Source organism: Cydia strobilella, chromosome Z (assembly GCF_947568885.1).
Source record: "Cydia strobilella chromosome Z, ilCydStro3.1, whole genome shotgun sequence".
Taxonomy (NCBI): domain Eukaryota; kingdom Metazoa; phylum Arthropoda; class Insecta; order Lepidoptera; family Tortricidae; genus Cydia; species Cydia strobilella.
This window is the reverse complement of record NC_086068.1, coordinates 11,679,675-11,703,559: the sequence shown is the minus strand read 5'-3', so window position 1 is coordinate 11,703,559 and position 23,885 is coordinate 11,679,675. Positions and strand designations below refer to the sequence as shown.

Here is a 23,885-nt window from a genome sequence, read left to right as displayed (position 1 = left end):
AGGTACAGTCAGCATCTAAAGTAGCAGATCAGACTACAGCATTCTCCAATAGCTTGACAAAAAGACATTTCTATATGTAGAAAAAAATTTGTTAGTAGAACAAACATAAAAAAACCGGCCAGAAAAACTCATTGTTACGAACCAGGATTTGAACCCGGATTTGAAAGTCGGGCGTCAAATCCACTCGGCCACCACCGCTGTCGTTGTTACATATGCTACTATATTATCACACAAATACAGAAAGTACTTATTCATTGAAAGTTACGAGGAATGAAATCCTGTAGCGTACGATACTGGGGCCGCCAAGACAATAAAAAAAAAGCGGGGCACTAACCTACCTCTTTTCTCAAATACTCACTCATAAAATTCACAGGATAAGATATATAGGTAGTCGTGGAATATAATAATATTGAGTTTCATTGATCTAGCTTTAAATGGGCCCACTGATTATCAGTCCGCCGGACGATATTGGCCTGACAGTTAGAACAAAAAATTTACAGTTCCGAACAACTGACAGGCCGATTTCGTCCGGCGGACTGGTAATCAGTGGGCCCCTTAACGCTTTACCAGGAGTGTATAGATTTGCAACCGTATGGAACGTCTTGTATCTTGTATGAAATGTTCCTGTAGTGCCTGTCTGGGTAATGAATCGACATAACAGGGATGATGACAATTTTTTAGAACTGTTTTCATTTTATAGATATACACGTAATTATTAAAAAAATATATATAAAATTTTTTATTCATTATATTTAAATAAAAAATCGAATTTAATTAGTTTAGTGTTTAAATTTCGCGCATAAACGCTCCAAGCTGGCACGTGATATTGACGACGTCACGATGTGGTAAATAAACAAACTGCTGTGAAACTGACAGTTTTAGCGTCGTAGATCAAAAATGTATTTAATTACCCTCTCTTTCTAAAAGATATTAAGTACATATATAAGCTAAAATAATGAATAACAAGTTTTACAGGTGTTGTGAAGTGCCTATGTGTAAAAAAACAACAATCAAGACACTAGAGTAGATAGAAGTGTGAGATCTATTACGTACAAACAATACTTACGAGTCCCGAGATGTCTTTTATGAGCCCTGAACATTGATGTAAATAAAGGGAGATAGATATGGCACCAGGCGCTTGATTGTGAGCCATCAAATATAGGTTGCGGAACCTATATTGAGTAAGTCCATAGAGTAACTTATACTAGAGCGGTACTGTCATGGTCATAGTATATTTTGTAACCCCAGTAAATTCACTGCCATCTGTCGACACACTTTAAAACTAAAAATGAAGATTTATAAAAATACGATAAAATGTATTTAAATATAGATAAATGATTTTTTTATTTGCATTAATTATTTTTATGATTTTGACCCATGTTCTTTCACTGATATGCTTTAAAATTGTTAAATAACAAACGAAACCGTCAGCGCCATCTATACGACAGTAGGCCAAAACTAGTAGCGCCCTCTGAACGAGAATCAAATTTTCTTGATTTTCGAGGCACGTTTTTTCCTTAGACTGTATCCATCTATTACGGAGTTCTATCTATCTTTGGTAAGTCGTACGGCTGACGCCAATGTGTCAAGATTGTCACAATCATCTACTAAATATTGCCTGCATCTTAGTTTTGTCAACTATGAACGTCACGCGTCTATTATTAATAAAAGGTCATTGGCCATGAACGACGTTTTTAGGGTCCGTGTACCTAAAGGGTAAAAACGGGACCCTATTACTAAGACTCCGCTGTCCGTCTGTCTGTCTGTCACCAGGCTGTATCTCATGAATCATGATAGCTAGACAATTGAAATTTTCACAGATGATGTATTTCTGTGGCCTCTATAACAACAAATACTAAAAAGTAGAACCCTCGGTGCGCGAGTCCGACTCGCACTTGGCCGGTTTTTTAAATACATTTTAGTTACATGAGTGTTACACTTACAGTTACGAATATTGCCTTGAACTTGAATGATATTATTAATTCGGTCGGTACTACATATTACGTTCAGCGATAATAAATAAATGAGGGCTAACGCGTATGAATTCGCCGCTAGGGGCGCTAGTGTAGATGGTGGTCTTTTCCATAGTTCGAAATGTCAAATGTCACTTGTCACTTCAATGACTGACAGCTGTTCTTTAGTCTTTTTGCAAAAATTAATCACAATAACTGATTTCATATAAAACACTTATGGTTACAAATTAAGATGAATAATTTTGATACAACAAAATTTTGAGTGCAAATAGCGGACGCCGGTTTAACTTTTTTTTTCTGTTTCCGATAGCCAACGATGTCTATGACGAATGTCTAATAAATAAATAAATACTGTTTTTGAACATCCAAACATAATCCAAACTCTTTGGTGGTGACGTATGTATTACGGTCAGGTTTGAAAACTTGTCTGTGGGTGTTTCTCACAACGTGACGTAACGCGCTCCGATTGGCGTTTGCAGTCACGTGATACTGGGCATAATTATCTTAAATATTTTTGATTATTTTTAATTAATATGTTACGCATATTTACACTTACAAAATATGATTTTCAGCATTCTAATATTCCCTGATATGGTCTAAACATAACTATAACATGTTATATATTCGCGATTCATGTCAACATCCCTATTCCCTAGTGTGCGGCTCTGTGCGGCACAAGCATAATCAGTACAAAAATGCTTGTGCTGCAAACTGGCGGAATCCCGCCTTACCAAAGTTCAAAAGTTGTCACATTAAAATGTTCTCTTCGCTTCAAGATTGAAAAAAAAAACAAGTGTATTCATTTTGTTTCACAAACCTGTATTTGAGATTAAATGAAAGGGCACCACAAAATAAGCGGATCTAGCAAAAAAGCAGTACAAAAGTGGGCTATGCTTAAACTGTGGCATAATAAAATTATTAATAAAGATAGATCTGTTAACTAATTATACAATAAACTTAACTACATTACGTATGTAAAATTGACTTTCTGAGAAGTAGGTAATCATACAGTACGTGAAATGGAATGCACACTGGTACATATCTTATATGCGTAAAAGGAGATTTTTTTTTTCATTATTACTCTGCTTCTAATAACGCTTTTTGGATCTCACAGTTTTATAAATTTTATAATTACACATGTTGAAGCTAAATGCGAGCAAATTGGTTGGGTGGTATTTATACAAAAGTTATTAAGAAACAAATATGAACACCCGCCGCTATCCTGACGCCAGGCTGGGTCGTATATTTTAACAAATTTTCTCGCATTCGCTTTATCTGTAGAATAATTAACAACCAATAAAATCGAATAATATGACAAATGTATCGAAAAGAAGTTTAGTGTACGAGTTTACGAACTGTGAGTACATCTGCCTACAATGGGCAGAGATATAACTAACTTAAACACTATAAATGTTGATCAGCACGATATTGTAGTTTCGTGGTTTTTAATTTTATCACTTCCAATGCGGCTGGTGTTTCTATTAACAAGTAACAACTATTAATCAATCACCAAGTTACATCCCTAAATCCCTATATATTTTCAGATTTAGGCTTGTTTAGTTACTACATACACATCTCTTAGGTATAGGCCTGCCTGAGGCTTATTTCTCCAAGTGCGCGAGACGGAAACTTTACAGGTCATATAAAAATTCTGCTTTTATATAAAAAACAGGTTAAAACAAGATATAATTATTCTCAGCTCGCACGAATATTCACGAAACTACTCAACTAACACTGTTACTGTCCGTGCATTACATGTATTCCCGTCCAATTAACTCTGTCACGTCTACGTGACGTCAGGAATGGATAGCTCTGTAACCTTATGCATCAGTCCAGACATAGAAGTTTTTGTGGCACACTCGTTGTTTGAGAAAATAAAACATCGATAAATCTGTTATCGATAAGTAATAGATTAATATTTAAAATATGTAACTTCTACTTCCTGTAGGTAAGTTACCGAGAAATTTCAAGAATGCAAATCAATTACAAAGCGGTACATAATTTCTTTATTACATAATATTTAGTACTTAAAAATTAAAACGTAAACATGTAGTATACCGTGCCAAAAGAATAGAAAACTACCAATATATCAAAAGAGAAGAAGATGTCGAACGTGTTGTGTATCGCAATAACTAGCTTCTTATTTACATGTAATAAATTCGATAACCGACATGTCGATATTTCATTTTGTCAATCACTTTATTTTGCCACATAAACTTCTGTCTGTGCATCACATATAATGCACGGACGTATAGACCCATGTCATTGTTGAAAGCGAGGGACAGTAAAAGTGCTAATTTATCAACTATCCTCGTAGCTTGGTGAGGTTTACAAATGTGTGACAAATATTTGTCATGTAAGTAGGGTAGGTATAATGAGCAACTTAATATGGGAACAAACCCGAAATCGCAAAAAAATTTGCCTGTTTCATACATTTTGGCTGGTCCATTTTCTATTGGAGGGTAAAAGTTGCTCAGTATAATGCCAAAGCCTCCCTGGCAACGGGAATGCACTTATTTTTTGCCACCCTGTATAAAGAAAACCAGATCCAATTAAATATTGCTGACTATGTTAATAAAATAATCATCTGCCATTGCAAATTAATTTTAACTAACATTTGTTGAGTCATCGTGGAAGTGTGATTGGTAGTTTTCCCTAGCGGGCTTTTTTGCACTGACACTAATCAAATCAAATATATATAAATCGTCACTGCTAAAAGCAGACTAGATTCATTTATACATATTTAACTACACTATATACCATGTTAACACAAACTATTCCTGTTTAATATCTAACTAATGACTTGTATAAAACTTAGATGGGTAAACGCAGTCTTTTGTAAGACCTGTGCCCTGTTTATCAAAAGCTTGTAGCTTGTAATACAAGCGGTACTCACTTTTTGACAGCTTTTGCTAGAAAGGGACTACCACTTGTATTACAAGCTACAAGCTTTTGATAAACAGGGCACTGGGCAAGATAATCCCTCGAATAGAAAGTGATCCGGTTGCATCGTGTTCAGCGTCGCGCTGACCTAATGAGTTTTGCCTTTGCGATGAGCGAAAAAAAAACTACGAGACGAGCGAAGCGTTATGTACTGTGACAGCAATCAGCGTACTACCGCGATTAATGAGGGTTAAAAGGATTTTAATTAGTTTTTCTGTTTCCGCAGTTTCCGCACAATAAAACCCTCACTAGAGCGATAAGCTCAAGAGCTCGTGCTTTCGCCTCCCCTTGCAGATCGAGTGATGTAGCATGGTATGGATCGAATCTGGGTGTCCGGGCTATCACAGTGAGGGACAGACGAAAATACCGTCACTTAACAAAACAGAAATTTACCGTCGGTTTTATTAAAGACTGGCGTACAAAAGTTACCATCAATATAAATAGTTTTGTTGCAATTAGCATCATACAACCGTTTGTTCATAGTGGCACGTGTGACATTTTAGCATCACGTCACGTCAGATCTGCGCAACTTATGCAGGCCATGTGGACCGATTACGAATACCAGTACGGCTACCATCAGTTTGACACTGACATATTCGCTAGCGTGTGCGTAGGTAACTTACTTTCTATGCATCTCACTTGTACCGGCATATTAGTGTAGTGCGAGCGAGATGTATAGAAAGTAAATTACGCAGACGTTGGCGAATATGTCACTTTGACACTGCTAAGGCAGTCGTGGTAAGGCATTTCTGGTAAACTAGCCGGCGGTCCTCATCCTCGTCATCACCGACCCAAGGGTACGCCTTTGTCAACAAATTTTGGAGTAAATACAACCTGACAGGACCATCTTTTAACCTTTCAAAGAAATTGTTTCGAAATTTAAATTGACATGAGGGTGTTAATTATACATTGTCTGTTTGTCTCACATTACAGTCCACGCCGGTTAGTGTTAACGCAGTGTCTGAATTAAAGTTTCATAGCAAACACATAAAATATGCATATGCATTTAAGCTTGCTTAGTGTAAACTATATGTGTCAACAAAAATATCACGGTGTACCTGGCCCGGTCACAATGCAGAAACATTTCTAACGAATCTATAGGTTTTTAGTCTATAATAGACTTGTTTTTCCTACCGATATTTCTATGAGTTAAAGCTAAGCTGGCCTTGTGCGGTAGTATATATATATATATATCCCACTGATTTCCTTGGGTTTGCTGCAAAGGCTTTCCTATTTTATTGTTAATGGCTGACGGTCCACTTGGCGCTGTCACTAGTGTTTATGTGTACATATGTAGTGCATAATTGTTTTCCATCGTATTTTCTCGGAAACGTTCGTATTTGTCATGCTACTTCTTCAGTCCACCTCAGTACTTTTTGAGACCGAGACTGACTGAAATAGCAAGACACGTTCGTACGTTTCCGTGAAAATACGATAGAAAATAATGATGCACTACATCTGCATATCGGTTACCTAATGATGCTTCCTTATAAAATATATATCCCTGTTTTTAATTCCTACCGAATTAGAAAGAAAACGTAAAATTTTCATTATAAACTTATGTAAACTATAAATCTTTTTGAACTTTTATACTACCTAACATTGCCTGAAATAAATTATAATACATAATAATTAAAACTTATTATTAAAAAGAGAAGACAGTTTTGGGTGTGTATTTCATGACATTACCACGTTATCGTATACTTATACTTTTTATGAATTGGAGTTACATACTTTTGTTTACGTGGCTCCTTAAATTCGTATTTTTACATATATTAACAAGTAAAATAAAAACAATTTTCAAATAGCTGTCAATTCACTGTGACTGTGGCTGAATATCAAAAACAGGCACAGTGTACAGTGTACAGGCTCAGTGTAGGTATACATTTGTAGAAATGTAGTGAATAATCCTTTACAATCGTATTTTCACGGAAACGCACGAACGTTTTATGCTATTTCAGTACAAAAAGTACTGAAGTTGATTGAAGTAGCATGACAAATAGGAACGTTTCCGAGAAAATACGATGGAAAAAGATTGTTCACTACCCCTTCTTCTTCTTCCTCGCGTTATCCCGGCATTTTACCACGGCTCCTGGGAGCCTGGGGTCCGCTTGACGACTAATCCTAAGAATCGACGTAGGAACTAGTTTTTACGAAAGCGACTGCCATCTGACCTTTCAACCCAGAGGGGGAACTAGGCCTTGTTAGGATCAGTCCGGTTTCCTCACGATGTTTTCCTTCACCGAAAAGCGACTGGTAAATATCAAATGATATTTCGTACATAAGTTCCGAAAAACTCATTGGTACGAGCCGGGGTTGGAACCCGCGACCTCCGGATTGAAAGTCGCACGCTCTTACCGCTAGGCCACCAGCGCTTCTTCTACCCTTCACTACATCTGTATACCTATATATTAGACCACCACCATAAGGAACGACTTACTTCTTAACCCTTAAATGCATGATTTTTTGTATAACTTTTTAATAAATTGAAATAGATGTGTCATGCTGTATAAAAGTAATAAATGTGATTTTGGATAGCTGCATATTGAGCCACGGACCATCAAATATACGATGCATATATACATCATTATGCATTTAAGGGTTAATTTCTGATAGCGGAGTTGGGCTTAGAACGCACTGCGATATAATTATTTCTTGCGGTTTCAGAACGGCATGCTTCAATGCGCACGAACTTGCAAGACTGAAACCGCAAGAAATTAATCGCAGCGCGTTCTAAGCCTTAAGCGAGGTTTAGACTAGCAAGAACTTGCATGCAATTTACGTTACATTGCCGACTACTGAGGTAATATGCATTCAAAGGTTTGATCAGATACCGCAATGTAATGAGAATTGCATGCAAGTTCTTGCTAGTCTAAACAGCTTTACACTGGTTTTTATATTCGATTGAGTTTCAAAAACGAATGAGGTATTAAAAATTACATCGGTATTATAAGAATAGTAATGAAATATACGATATGCAGCGTATATATTATAAATCTAGGTAGGAAAGTCAACAGATACCAGTAATCTATATGCACGGATAAAAAGTTCTAGTCGTTCATACACTATATTTATTTTAATCTGATGCTAACAGGCATTTGACTGCGACTTTCAGCACAGCATATCAGAATAATTACTAAAACTTAACAAGTGTAAAAGAACATAGTGTAATCATGTTAATCAAATGGAGTTTCTTCATCCAATTATGGCGATCAGCAAGGCTTATTACACACGAGATACTTAACCCGATGTTTTTACTTTGTGAAACTGGTAAATGATAACTTGACAACACTATTTTGCTGCAGCTGGCCACATTGTTTGACTTGTCGACCTGTTATTTAAGTCTCTTGGATATAAAATTGAGTTAAGAGTCCCCGGCCGAATTTCACCTTCCCAGTTCCGCTCTCATTTTAAAACTACGTTTTGGATTGTAACGAAACTTTGCACATACAATGTCATGAGGTATATCTAGGTCTGTAATTAGTTTATATAGCTCCAGTTTATAAAACAAACGAAATATAGCAAAAACAAGTTTTGTATGAAAAACTTAAATTCGCTGTATTTATTTAACTATGGTGTCTGAAGCTACATAAACTAATTACAGACATAGATATCCTATTGTAAGTACAAAGTTTACGGAAGTACGTTTGTATGGAGAACCGAGTTTGCCGGGGAGCCTTAAGGAAATTCACGTCCGCAGAGATCCAAAGCTTCGACACCACCGACGCCAATCGCTTACGCTCCGTAGCGATCGAAACGCAACTATCACTGTCGCACTAATATGGAAGAGTGATAGAGACACAAAGCGTTTCGTTGTCGTAGCGATAGCGATCGTCACCTTGGTTAAGCAGGCTGGGCTACTTGGAAAGCGTCATGTAAGAATTCTGCTAAGCCGAAAGCCGTTGCCGGGCTGTAAGAGCGTTTTCACATTGTCCGATCCGATATCGGATGTAGGATCCGACATCCGCGTAATCATGCCGCGGTTAGCGGTCTCGCACACTACAACAAGCATTATGCCTACACATACGCACACGGCTGAATTTATCGGAAGCACCTTTCCGATATCGGATGTCGGAAGGCGCCTATGACAAAAACAGCTGAAGGAGAGTGCCATTGGCATTAAGTCCGCCTTTTTTGCGTTATTTATCGTTTTATAGTAATAATAATTTATTAAATGCATAAATAAATACAGACAAACACATACATCTTACATTTTACTTCCTTCCGACATCCGATATCGGAATCGGACAATGTGAAACCGCTCTAAGTCGACGCTGCTTATCTGACTTCACAAATGTATGCCTTCTATTACATAATATATTATAAGGCAACCAGCGCAACCAATAAGGCTTTTTGTAATTTAACTTTCAACTTCTAGGCGACTATTTTCTTATCTTTGGCTAAATACCAAGACGTTGGTGTTTGTCATATAAATAATTTAATAATACTTACTAAATTATAATACATGATTGGAACTTTTAAATATTTAATCTATACCCTATCACACGTACACTATACAAAGACCGCGAGGCATTTACGTCCTCCAAACCCTTAGCACCATTATTTTTAAACAAATACACAGCAGTCAAGATCACTGGCACCGAAGCAAGCGTAACAAATAAATGAGCAAACAAGTTGGACAAAAAGGCCTTGTGAATCAGTACAACTTTTAATCGCAACTTTTTGCGTGTTATAAACAAATAACAGTGGTGTATACTTTTCCTGAGAATGGCATATCTATCTATTATAAATACATGACTGATAGAGACATAAAATACTCGTCTGGATGTTTTTGAATTGATTCTTGCTCCGATGTAAATGACCTCGCCTTTACGTAGCTAAACTAAAGTATATATTTTGAAATTCCTACTAGCGCATTTACGACGACTAAAAACCTGTTGTACAAATCCTAATCAACTATCGATATCTGCGCGAATCCTATTAATGTTTTATCATCAAATTGTTCATTAGGTACGGCTGAATTCTGAAAAAAGAAAAGAAAAATATGTCAGTTAAAGCTAAATGCGCTAAATTACAAGTTCCGACATGTTTAATATATATACATATATATATATATCTATATATACAGGATGACCTTAGCCATTGGACAAACCCTGAAATCCCACGTAGGGTTACTTCTCAGGTATGCTTTAACGTTAATATTTTATAAATTAGAACGAAAAAAAAAAAATTTTTTTTTAACAAAAATTAATTCCAATGATCAACAAAAAGAAACATACTGTATTAATCATTGGCAGTGTTTTTGACAACTTGTTCGAAAATGTGCGGCCATGATGACATTTGTCAAAAGTAAGAATCTTACTAATGTCATAAATAATAAAGAGAATCAATAAGGTCGAAGAAGGTTTCATACTATTTATTACATCAGGAGCTATTAACACATACAGGCTTGTTATGTATGCGTATTAAGTGCAGTGTAATGTGTGGGCGCATAGCCCAGTGTAACCCGCGCGCTCATGAGTTAGTGCTATTCCTAAAATCGGATAGAACACACGTACCTCGTTTCGGTCGTGTTCACTCGTTTGCATTCGCATTCATTGTCGGGACAATTTGTACGCTAATCAATTGTCGGGACCATTTTGTAATTTAGTTAATTAAAAAACGTGTAATCTAATAAATTAAACAAGTTTTATTGAACATTAAAACGATAGAACCCAAGAACTATAATTGGCGCAGTCTAAGAAGGATAACTAGTGCTCTTCTACTTCAAAACCCTAGTCACCGGACCTCCGGAGCCGAAAATGCTGTTTGCCGTCGCCATACTGTGAGTCCTTTCCAATTTCCAGTGTATTTTTGTGCATTACAGAAATCCATAAAATCTGCATTTCTGTGTATCAAATCGTTTGATTGTACAAGTTCTATTTCGTTATTGTTAAAATGTAATATTTGTTTGTGTACGATTCTTTGCAATCTTTTATAATGTAATGGCGGTAGATAATACTAATCAATTAAAGTTAGCTCTTAATGTTATACCAGAATACGATGGAAGTCCAAATCAGTTCCACAGATTTACAACTACATGCGAAGCCGTTTTGGCCCAATATCTGCTTAACGCAACCCAATAATTTTAATAATCAAATATTGCTGCATAGCGTCCTTAATAAATTGAAAGGAAAAGCTGAGGAGGTCGTTACTATAAATGGTGTAACATCTTGGAATGAGATAAAACAGGTTCTATTAAAATATTTCGCTGACCAACGGGACGAAAACTGTCTTAAATTAAGACAGTTTTCGTCCCGTTGGTCAGCTTAATAGGGATTTAATTAATTTGCGTCAAGAGAACGAGACACCCCAAGAATTTTATAACCGGTGCATGCATTTACTTAGTACCATAATAAATTATGTTAATTTACACGAAACGGACGAAGGCAAGAAAGCTTGCAAGCGGGAGTTCTTTGCATCTCAAACCTTGAAAGCTTTCCTGACTGGTCTTAAGGAGGGGTCCTTAAGTCCTGGGGGTAACAAACAGAACCATGCGTCCCGCGGACATGCCGACAGCCTTGCAATTTATTAAAGAGGAACAAAACATACATTATCTCCAAAAAAGGCAGGTACCCCAAACTAACTTTCAAAAACCGTTAGACCTAAACAAGTTTGCTCCACACAACAACTTACCTCCAAGACCAGTGCCCTTCGCTAATCTGAATAAACCATTGTTTTCACAAAGACAAAATATGTCACCATACCAAAATAACTACAACAGGCCTTTTTACCCCAATCCGTATAAAAATAACCAGTGGAACAGACCACAGTTCAGACCTCAATATCCTTATAATCCATCAAAACAATTTTCTGGATATCAATTAGATACCCCGAAACCTATGAGCGGAATTTCATATAGATCAGCTCAAGTACCTCTCAAACCATACATGCCTATAAATAACCCTTTAAATAATTACAACTGCCAGACAATGTATCAACAACATTGCCCAGCCCCGGACGGACTTTTTGCTGACACGGACTATGGTAACACGACCACCGTCGATGGTCACAATACTAAAAACGTGCAGTACAACGAGTGCAACAATATGTACACAGACTATTTAGCCTACCAGCAGTGCTACGATAATTATGAACCTACTTTTTCTGGAAACGAAATCAATCAGGATTTTTGTCAGGACCCGGATACGAACAACAACCCATGACTTTAGAGATTAATGCTCACTTAAAAAGACGGCTACCCTATATTGAAATTAAAGAACCACCCCTGAAACTACTTATCGATACCGGAGCTAATTAAGCTTTTCTATCACCGGACGTTTTCGAAAATCATTTCAAGAGCCACCCGCTACTGTTTGAACCGTTTACTGTAAACTCAGAATATAGTACTGTTAATAATTATGCTGTGGAAATACCTTCATTCCCCGAACTAAAGGAGGAAACATTTCGTAATGTGTTTGACGGATGAATTGGTTTTGAAATGTTAGAAAATTTTCGAGCTAAAGTTGATCTGGAAAATAAATTACTTATTAGACCCAATGCTAAAATACCAATAAAAATTTTGTCATCCGAAAGCAAATCTCAATTTGAAGCCCTTATAAGACCAAACTCGACAAAAGGTATAAAGGTTCCAGTCAACATCCACCATGGTGATATCTTCGTCCCACGAACCAATGTAAACAATTGTTACATTCTCGAGACGGTAACTCGAGCAGAGTCAGGCTATGCTCACCTGCAAATAACAAATCCCAATAATAATGACATCATCATATTTTTATCGTCGGCTCTTAGAACTCAAAAGTTAAACAACAATTATGAAACTTATAACTTAGAAACGACTTGTGAGAAGAATGATAATGCGCTATCATTTCTTAGAACGGATCATCTTAACATGGAAGAAAAATGTAATCTTTTAAACTTATGCGAAGTCTATAGTGATGTTTTTTATACCGAAAACGCACCGCTTACATTTACAAACCAGATTAAACACCGAATTAATACAACTGATGAGATTCCGATCTATACGCGTTCTTATAGATATCCCCAAATACACAAAGCGGACAGGCAAATTCAGTCAATGCTTGAACAAAACATAATAATACCCTCTAATAGCCCATGGTCATCTCCTATTGGGATTGTCCCAAAGAAACAAGACGCGGTCTTGTTAATGGGTTGGGTTCCATCATAAAAAGCGTCACTGGTAATTTAGACCACGACGATGCACGTCATTATGATAAAGCCATACAAACTACAGAAAAATCAAAATATCATTGGAAATAAATTTAATTCTGGAATAAGCATTAACAAACAAATGTTAGAATCATTTAATGTCACGCTGTTCACTATAAAAAAATCCTGTAATGTACAAAGATACATACACCTACTACCACCTATTCCCCACTCCTACTTATAATTCAACCATTCTGATCCCTCTTAAACCTTATATGACTATGAACCGTGAAAAACACCAGTACATGGAGGAGGAATGTAAACAATTTCAAGAAACATACTACTGCGAAGAAACCTTTTTTACTCTGGCATCAAAGCCTTCACCTACTCGTTGCATCTACTCATTGATTTTAAAACACGAAATTTCATCTAACTGCCAATATACTGCATTTACAAGTGACTTCGAGTTGCTTCAGAGATTGGATGACTACCATTACGCAATAACCTGTCCTCAACGAACTAAATCACAACTCTTATGCGACACCGAAGAAATTAGATTTATCCAAGGAACATAAAGGCCTATTTACATGGTGCGCGTTTCTCGCACGTTTTGGGGCGAGAAATCGTATGACATTATCGTATGCAATAATCGCCAGGCGAGTATCGTATAAAAATGTTTACATTCATGCGAGAAATATAAACTCGTCTACGATTATGTCATTCGATACTCGCATGGAGATTATCGCCAGGCGAAATAGTTTACACGAGGAGATTTCTCAACTCGTCTAAACTCGTTCTCGTATGACATTTTTTCACGTACGTACGAGTATCGCACGAATCGGTTCGAACCGATTTTCATACGAGTTTTGCCAGTCAACTTACGTGATTAGTTGCTGATCATTTACCACTAGGTATACGTATACCGTAAATATTCGTAATAATATTTCTTGTTTCTCACAATATTTTTACAAGCTTTTATTTAACTTGTAAATGTTTGTTTGTTTGAATATGTTTGTTCTGGTCAAATCTTGCAAATTTAACCCACTTCCCATTATTTGATTGAGCTTAAAATTCCTATACATTGAGTTGGGTGACAATGTAATATTATGGTACCATTGAACTGGTCTGATTATGGACACAGGAGGTGGCCATGGGAACTCTATGAAACAACGGAACCTAGATGTGTTTTGGTTTGTTAAAATTCTCTCGATGAGTATTAGTTGTCTGTTAAAGAAAAGTACAGTCAGCGAGAATATCTTTTAACAAAAACAAATTAATTTAATGATTTTAATATAATTTAAGTTGCATTTATTTTAATATTGGCTTTTGGCGGGAAATAGTTAGCTGCATTCAAGTACCTATATTCAAAGAAAAAATTTGTTGTGCGTTTTGAAAATGAAAATGTAAAAGTAAAATTTAAAACGTATAAAGTACCGACACAATCAGAACAGCCTCTTGCAATGCACTCATGATTACGACTGAAAAGCATATAAACTCGAGATACGATTCTCGCATTTAAGTTTTGTTTACACGGAGACATCCAATCATCAACGGCGAGGAGATTATCGCCCCTACTTGTGCGATATCGTACGTATAGTTTACATGATGCCATATTTTTTCTCGTGCTACGATAATCGCATGGTCGAGGCGAGAAACTCGCACCATGTAAATGGGCCTTAACTGATTGAAATCCCTGAAGGCTACCGCAAGCTCATCTGTTAAAAACTACAGAAACGAAATTAAAGGGAAGGCAGTCAAACTTATATCCTTCCAAATGTCGAATATAACAATCCGAAATACTGCACAGCCGTTGAAACTGGAAAGAATTCCATAGGAACAATTATATAAACTCTACTAGAAAAGGAGGAAATTCAGCAGATACAACCATTTGACTCTAAAGATAATAGTCATCTGTTATGGACCATACCCTTATATGGGCTGGTTGTCGTAACCGCTGGAATACTGCTGTGGAGGAAGCTAAACTTACTCCGGTCAACCACGATCCCAAGGACCCAGGACGTAGAGTTGGCCCCTACTGGTCAGCCCTTCTTCACGGGAAGGTCTTCTGAGTGATAAGGGGGGGTGTTATGTATGCGTCTTAAGTGCAGTGTAATGTGTGGGCGCATAGCCCAGTGTAACCCGCGCGCTCATGAGTTAGTGCTATTCCTAAAATCGGATAGAACACACGTACCTCGTTTCGGTCGTGTTCACTCGTTTGCATTCGCATTCATTGTCGGGACAATTTGTACGCTAATCAATTGTCGGGACCATTTTGTAATTTGGTTAATTAAAAAACGTGTAATCTAATAAATTAAACAAGTTTTATTGAACATTAAAACGATAGAACCCAAGAACTATAATTGGCTGCTCCAAAGTAAAAAAACGTAATTTGTTAATTTCTTCGTAATCGCTACACCGGTTGTTATGATACTTGGTATACTGATTCTAAATACCCTAATGCACATGTATATTTCGGCTTCGTCCAATGGCTAAGGACTATTTTGAGCAAGTATTTCGTCTTAGGCTTGGGAATAAATGATGCACAGATTTTTTCTATACTAATGAATATGGGGTATTACTGCACTACTAGCACATATTGTAAACCATAGAGTAACTTATACATACTATACCTTAATCAGGGGTTTGACAAGTTTTTACTATGACATTAATGCATCAAGGTGGTTTTGTTTACAGAGGGCCTATCGCGATATGCGAAAATCTAAATTTTATTATCGCTCGATTATGCTCTGAGGAAACTTAAAGTTTCCAAATTTAAATACCTTGGTAGCTTCATACTAATAACTCCAGGTGTACACAAGATATGTGGTATTTTCTATAAAAAGGGACCTTATTGTCGATGGCGCTTACGCCATTACAAACGATGCTCCGATATAAATACAATGCCGCGCGACGCTGTGCGGCGTAAGCGCCATCGATAATAAGGTCCCTTTTCATTGAAAATGCCCCATATTATCTCAAGAATAGCTATGGCTAAAAGCTTTTACTAGTAAAAATGCCTATTTAAAGCCAGAATATCTCGCCAAATCAGGAAAAGGCTTATCAAAGTGTACATCTGGAGCATAGCGTTATACGGGTGTGAAACGTGGACAATGACACAGAGGGACAGAGAAAGACTTAATGCCTTTGAAATGTGGTACTGGCGGCGGATGGAGAAGATTAGTTGGACCGAGAGAAAAATCTAACGAGGAAGTTCTCAACCTTGTGCAGGAGAGGAGGTCCCTGTTGCAAATCATTGAGAGCAGAAGAGGGAAGATGGTTGGGCACCTGTTACGACACGACGAATTCATAAAAAATATTATGGAAGGGAAAGTAGGAGAAAGGCGGAAGAGAGGGAGACCAAGAAGAACATACATGGACCAACTTAAGGAAAAGATAAACGTCGTGTCGTATCACGCGGTCCAACGAAAGGCTCAGGAAAGAGATACATGGAAATTGCTCCACCGACAAGAGCTAGGCTCTTAAATTAATGATGATGCTCTGAGTTATAGAGAGATAGATAACCAAATTTCGATTTTCTTGTTTTGCTGTAGGCCCTCTGAATGTATGTATATACGTCACTTTATTGCACATAACCAGGTTTACATAAAACGGACAAAACAAAAAGAAAAATGTTATGTACAAAGGCGAACTTATCTCTAAAAGGGATCTCTTCCAGCTTACCTTTGAGAAAATGCGAAAGGATCAAACACTAACAGGTGAAAGACAATTTAATATGAACAAATAGCAATATGAGAATTTTGGATACGCATTAAGTAAGACGACAGCAATAAAAAAAATAAAACAAAGTTTTAAAAAACTGTGCTACCTATAAATACGCATAAACTATAAACATATACATAAATCTATATACACATATACTAATATAAAATACATATATGTATATAATATACATATGTATATATTTATTCAGTTCTGTAGTGTAGTGTAGTGTTCTGTTTGTGCTAGTGACGCCCTCTGCGCATTTAGTCATTGACAAACACTGGTCAATTTAAACTTAGCTGTGCTTAGTAATATCTAAATTTGAAAGGGTTCCCTCAGTCTCACCAAGTGGAATGTGACCGTTTTGGGTGCGGCGGGCGCGAGCGGCGTCTGCGAGTCGAGCAGGCTCTCCAGGTGCGTGGAGATGGGCACGGAGTCGCGCGGGTCCACCAGCCCGGCGCCGATCAGCTCCGCCGCGATGCCCTCCGCCGAGTCCTTGCCCATCACGAACTCGAACCGTATGTCGTTCAGCTCGCGAAGGGAATTTCTGCGTAGTTTTATCATAACGTTATTTTCATGTCACCATTAATTGTTGCAACTATGGTAATTAACGTTTAACCCATTAGCGCCGACCTTACACATTTAGTTATAGCGAAGTGGGGATTGGGATATTTGTTTAGATTTTCTTTCATCCCTACTAATATTATAAAAGCGAAAGCACTCTCCGTCCTCTGTCGTCGTCCGTCGTCGTTCCGTACTGGAACTCTGTCTGTCCGTCTGTTACCTCTTTACTAAACCGATGAACCGATTTTGATCAAGTTTGGTATGGAGTTAGTATGGAGATAGTTGTTATCAATCATCATCATCATTCCACGCAGATGAAGTCTTGGGCCGAAGCCAGTAACTTTATATGTAGGCGTTAATTGGATATTGCTGCCCCAATATTACAGGGTTCTATGTTACATTTTCAAGATAGTTGAAATTAGACTTAATGTCACTATGATTAAGTTAAAATTTTAGTTTGATAAAAGTGAAACATAGAACCCTGTAATATTCGGCCAGCGATATGGGAATTCAAAATCAAATGTCAGCCCAATAACGTCTGTAGCACTAGTTTACACAAATTTAACTGCGTAGGCTACTAAGCGCCACTTGCACCATCCCACTAACCCGGGGTTAAGCTGTTCGACCGTTAACCCAGTGTCGAAATGTCAGTGCTGTCATAGTGTTCGATTATGATAAATATTAAAACATTTTAACTGACGTATAACAAAGCCAAGCGCCTTTCTCGACCTATTGCAAATTTAAATATATGTTGACTAAATTATATTTCAATGTCTTAAAATGTGCCTAGATCACGCATACATTTAACCACAGAAATATAAATGTCTAAGCATTTAACACTTTGCATATTCTCACCGTTCAAAGTGTATCATTGATCCGTGGTGTGTGACGTCGTGACTGCACATTATGTATTGTCAATGTAAACTGCTAAAAAAATAGGGATAAAGAGGTTGGACCTTACAATGATAAAAAAAATAATTGAAGCTTACCTTAGCCTTAAAACGAGGTTGATAGTAGGTGGTTCATCAGTAGCGGTCGTGGCTGCGACTGGCGAAGAGACCGCTTTCATCGTGGGCTCCTGTAAGCGATACATGTATACATTAAATAACTACATTAACTACTGTTATTTTTTTTATAAGTACCTGTACTACTTTATATAAAACGCTACAGCTTTCTTTGAACTTGGTTTTATAGCCGAACCTTAATGATTACATTCAGCTAGCTTTTTTGTAACAAACTGTGGCGTTTGATATTGCCCGTCAGTATAGAAATATGTTATCGTTTGACAGCTAAGAGCGTGTCTCTTGTTCCTGATCAATCGAACTTGAAACTTCGTGAAAAGGTATTATACTAAAATAAAATAATCCGAACGACCGTTTTTAATACAGTTGCGAAAAAATAAGAGAAACAACAAGGAAGGAATTCGAAACTTTTATATTATTAATTCTGTAACATCATTGTAATACATTCGAAAATAATGAAGTTGTTCAAAAATAAATTCCTGGGCCAAAAGGCGGTAGGAACCTTGGATCTTAATTTTATTATGTTAATAAAAAGTAGGCACGAAATTTTCCTTTTACGTATTTTTTTTACATAAAGTACGAACATATTACAATTTCGGTATATGTTTTGCCGTAAGGTAGTTTTAACAATGCGGCTAACGTACCTACCTTAATGAAAAAATAAAAATAAAGAATTAGCATCCGTGAGTGCATAAGGTTCCATATTTGTCAAGCCGATTAAAAAAATCACTAATGCATGATGTTCCATATTAGTCCAATCCTTTTAGCTTATAACGCATAGTTTTCCATTTCAGGAATAAACTTTCACGACATCATACATAGTAATTTAAACATAAATGATTACATTTTTTACCGTAAAATCTTGTTGTGACATATATTTTTCTAATATTCAACACTTGAAATTTATTTATTGCACTAAATACAACAACGAAAAGCTACTAGCCCCGATGCATATGTTTTCGTCTAGTCAGACCATTTTTTGAAGTTCTCGCGTTTGTACAAACATAATGTTTAAGTTTAAAAATAACTAACATTTAATGCTAATGTAGTTTAATTTTATATGGTAATATTCTCCAATAACTAAATCCAAATACAAGAAATACCGTTTGTAATGAAAGAAAAAAAAAATAACGATTGTTTATTTTTTATTTGACGGGTAGGAATATAACAGATGTGAAAAGGGCTATTACTAGGGAAAGCAACACGGCTCTACCAATGTACTGACAATTTTATTTCGAGTCCATGCATGCAGCAGTGCTATAGGAGGACAATATAATTTGGAGAACGTTTTTGAAAAGTACATTTTTTTAACAATAAGTCTCATGCAATTTTATTATACGATCAAAATAAACTAGATTAAACATTACTATTACGGTTCCCATTACTGGGTCATTTTATCTTCATGTGTAAAATTTATAAGAATAAAAAAATTTGTTGTGTGGAAGTAGACGAACTAATTTTCATCGGGGCTAGTAATTACAAAGTAGTCAATCACACTTGCAAGTCAAAATTGCCGAATGTCGGTGGAAATGATAACGTCATATGGACCACAAACTAGCTAGAAGCTGTAACGAGTACAAAAAAAAACCGACCAAGTGCGAGTCGGAGTCGCGCACCGAGGGTACCGTACCTTTTAGTATTTGTTGTTATAGCGGCAACAGAAATACATCATCTGTGAAAATTTCAACTGTCTAGCTATCACGGTTCATGAGATACAGCCTGGTGACAGACAGACAGACGGACGGACAGCGGTGTCTTAGTAATAGGCTCCCGTTTTTACCCTTTGGGTACGGAACCCTAAAAACGTTCAGTAGTATGCATAGTTTCTACCTCTTACAAGTTCAGTAAAACAGACGACGCTTATATCGAGGAAAATATCATTGCGTTCCAAATTTGGAACCATATGCGGTAAAGGGTTAACGAAATTTACGCGCAATGGACAGACACTGCACGAAACGGTTGGTCCTCGTCCCTGTAAGCGACAGACTAGACCCTCCACGGAATCGCTGTCGCTGGAGTCCGCCGGCTGAAGCCGGTTCGACTTGGGAGACGACTCGTCCTAACTCGTGCGGTTCGTGTTCATCCCCTGTGCAAGACAGATCAGGCCTCACCACCTCGGAGTCGCTCCCACTAGAGTCCGCCGGCTGGAGCTGGTTCATGGGCCGCCGGTCTGGCGCGGGCGATGACTCGTTCAGACTCGTGCAGTTCGTCCTAGTCCCCTGTGCGAGACAGACTAGGCCTCACCTCCTCGGAGTCGCTGCCACTAGAGTCCGCCGGCTGGAGCCGGTTCATGGGCCGCCGGTCCGGCGTGGGCGACGACTCGTCCTCGGACTCGTGCGGCTCGCCCTCGTCCTCCTCCTCGCTCCACACCCACTCGCCGGTGACGGTGCGGTGCAACCGGCCCGACGTTCCCGGTTGCCTTCTGCTCGCCTGCAAGCCGCGTCAAACATATCATTAACGACAGGACGCCTAATTTTGTGGTAATAGTACATTACTACAGAGGCCAGGAAGGAAGGGGTTGCCGGCCGAATAGAATATACGGCCGAACGTAGTGACTATCCAGTTATGAGGCCGACAACCCGTTTTCACGCCGATGTATGTATAGTGCTTTTCTCAAACGTTTAATATAGGTATATAGTTTGTCAAAGGACTGTCTTATTTCAAACAGACAGAGAGAATCATACTATCTTTGTCTTACACTAGTACTAACACCCAAAAGAAAAGGATGAGTATAGTTTTTTTTGTTTTGTATTTACTGACAAGATTTGCTTGACCAACTATATATATCAATCAAATGTCGTTTATTGTTTTTTTTTTTAACTTTAGGAGTATTCCAGCGTAACAAAACCGTCTCGTGTGATGCGGAAGGGTCCTGGATTTTCCCCAGGCTACCATCCCCCCACACAGTCCTACCGCTCTAATGGCCATAGTGCCATAGAGCCCGTCAGGTTTAACAAAAAAAAAGGCGTATTGGCAGAATGTCATAAACGAACCAAAAAGCAAATATTGCTTATAGTTTTTTTTAGTGGCTGAATGCCATGATGCTGTGCCACAATTATATGTGAAATAGAAAAAAAAAAGCCACTTCCCGGCCTAGGCCTGCAACTTTGTATGAAATTTCATTACAGACCTCTCGTCTAGCTGCGCCTGAAACGTGATACTTCCCAGCCTAATATAAAGATCGTAATATCAATATTACATAGCATGTTTGAGAAAAATGGTTTAAAATTACGAAACTTGCTTACATCGGTGACATTCGATCTCTCAACGTCTGTTGTCAAAGATTACTCCTTGCCAGGAAATTAAATTAGTACCACTGATAATCCGCAACATGGCGATGGCTAAATAAAAAGTGAAAGTATTATCCGACAGGTACGACTGTCGAATATGGAGGCACCTGGTGGTCTTAACTGGGCGACCTGTATGTTGACCTGTATGGTGTTTAGTTCTTTTTAGTTGTAGAATAACTTATTTAATTACTAACACTAGTATTAGGTACTTAGCTTAAGACAAACTAACAAAATCTATGGATTGTTATGATCTGCAATAAATTATTATTTAATTTAAATAGAAATAGTAAGTATATTGAGCTTACTGTGGGACGGGTGGATTTGTGTAAGGTTAATTTAATTAATTTCTCCTATTATTTCAGATATACCCCAATTTATGAATCCCCTTTAAGCGAAAATAGTATTGTTCAAATCAAACCACATGCAGAAATAATTTGTTTATTCGATATCATTACAGAATCACAAAATATTTTTCCTTCCAACTTGACTTCTTTTATATTATAACTATTATAAGTAAATATTATTTATCACCAAAGTACAGTAAGCAGCAGAATTTATTCAGTGGCCAGTGTTCAAAATGAACTTACCATAACTTTATTGTTAAGAGAATAAGAGACAGATCATTTCGGACCTATCACCCCACTTAAGCCCGGTTCACATTTGTCTGACGTGTCGTGTTGTGTTGTGTCGTGACGCATATCGGTTTCATACATTTAATATGATAATGTGAACCGGGATTTAGCTAGTTGTGTTGCAGACTGTGCTTATAAATACCATACCGATTACTTTAACTATAAATAACAATAAGGAAGCTTCAAACGAGAATAGTATTATAATAATTCTTAGTAATAATAAACAAATTAGCGCACGCGGTTAAAAAGGCGCGGAACAGCGGCACTCTTTATTGCTTAAGCTTAGTCATAGTGTTCCAGTTCGCTGGTGTCAGTAGGCGGCTCCAAGACGTCCGTGCTAGCCTCTCCATCCGAAGCCGCTCCGCCGTGCCTCGCTGGCTCAGTGCGGACGTTTGCGTTGTACCAGGCCACCCAGTTCGGACAAACTCTCCTCAAATGTCCTATCTGGTAGCAGTTGCCACAAATGAGATTTTTGAGCCAGACCTCTTCGCCCTTGCGCTCATTAGACGATGAAGGCATGGTATGGTTCTTGCTCTGATGGTTAGCCTCCTCGCCTTTGCTTTCGAAATCTTCTACCGCTTGCGTTCTTCGTGCGATTTTGACGGCGCTTGCAAAACTTAACACCTCTTCAGAGTATAAACGTCGCCGGATATCGTCACTGCGCAAGCCGAAGAGCATCTGATCACGAAGATTGCTTTCCGCGACCTCGAATCGACAGTGAGAAGCCAGCTTCCGTAATTCCACTATGTATTGAGCAATGCTTTCCCCTTCGAGCTGCCGCCTCTGACGAAAACGGAGCCTCTCGATCATATACAACGGCGTTGGCTGAAGATGGTCCTTCACAGCGTCCACTGCAGCCCTATAACTCATATAAGCCGGTTTCTGAGGGAAAGTAAGGATGCACATCAGTTCGAAGGCTGCGTCACCTATAGTAGCTATGAGCATCGGCAACCACAGTTCTTCTTTGATGTCGTTTACCTTAAAACACATCTCCAAGCGTTCGATGTACAGAGCCCAGTTTCCGGTGGTTACCGAAAATTCACCAATTTTTCCGAATAACATTTTTTTAAATTGATTCTTGCACAAATAATAAGTTATTTACTATGTTTTTGATTTTTATGTAAGGAACGTAAAAATCGGACGTGTTAAGCCTAAGTTGGATAGAGTCGAAATGAGGACGTACAACTACAAATCTAAACTGGCAAGAGAGTTCCAAAGGGCAAATGTGATATGCAATGCGATCTTCTGTAAAAATGCACATAATTTCATGCGACTAATACGACAATCAGATAAGACATGTTTACACTTATTACACTATAGGTATGCAATAAATATTTTTTTATGACATCGAAAGATTTTGAGCAAATTGTCCAGTGTTCCGTTTTATTTTTGCATAAATGGTGAATTGACTTAGTGCCTCAACTGCTTTAAATATCCTGGCCGCTTTATTAAACCACATCCCTTTCAATAAGCTTACATTGCAATAGGGAATATTACGCGTAACTTTGCGCAGGGGGCGCCACTACCACAATCTGAGGGTCTATCGCGAAACAAGAAAATCGAAATTTCGTTATGTATCATCTCTGTCACTCTTGCATATTCGAACGATAA

At 37.8% G+C, this 23,885-nt stretch overlaps 1 protein-coding gene across 1 annotated transcript in view; it reads right to left on the bottom strand.

Moving 5' to 3' along the window:
• Nucleotides 1–23,885, bottom strand: part of LOC134754175 (uncharacterized) — an 84,281-nt gene that overhangs the window by 28,219 nt on the left and 32,177 nt on the right. Inside the window, exons 11-13 of the mRNA XM_063690305.1 lie at nucleotides 20,597–20,782; nucleotides 18,320–18,408; nucleotides 17,112–17,313 (exon numbers count right to left, since the gene is read on the bottom strand). Coding sequence (XP_063546375.1) covers nucleotides 17,112–17,313; nucleotides 18,320–18,408; nucleotides 20,597–20,782 — 477 coding nt within the window. The remainder of the gene's footprint in view (nucleotides 1–17,111; nucleotides 17,314–18,319; nucleotides 18,409–20,596; nucleotides 20,783–23,885) is intronic.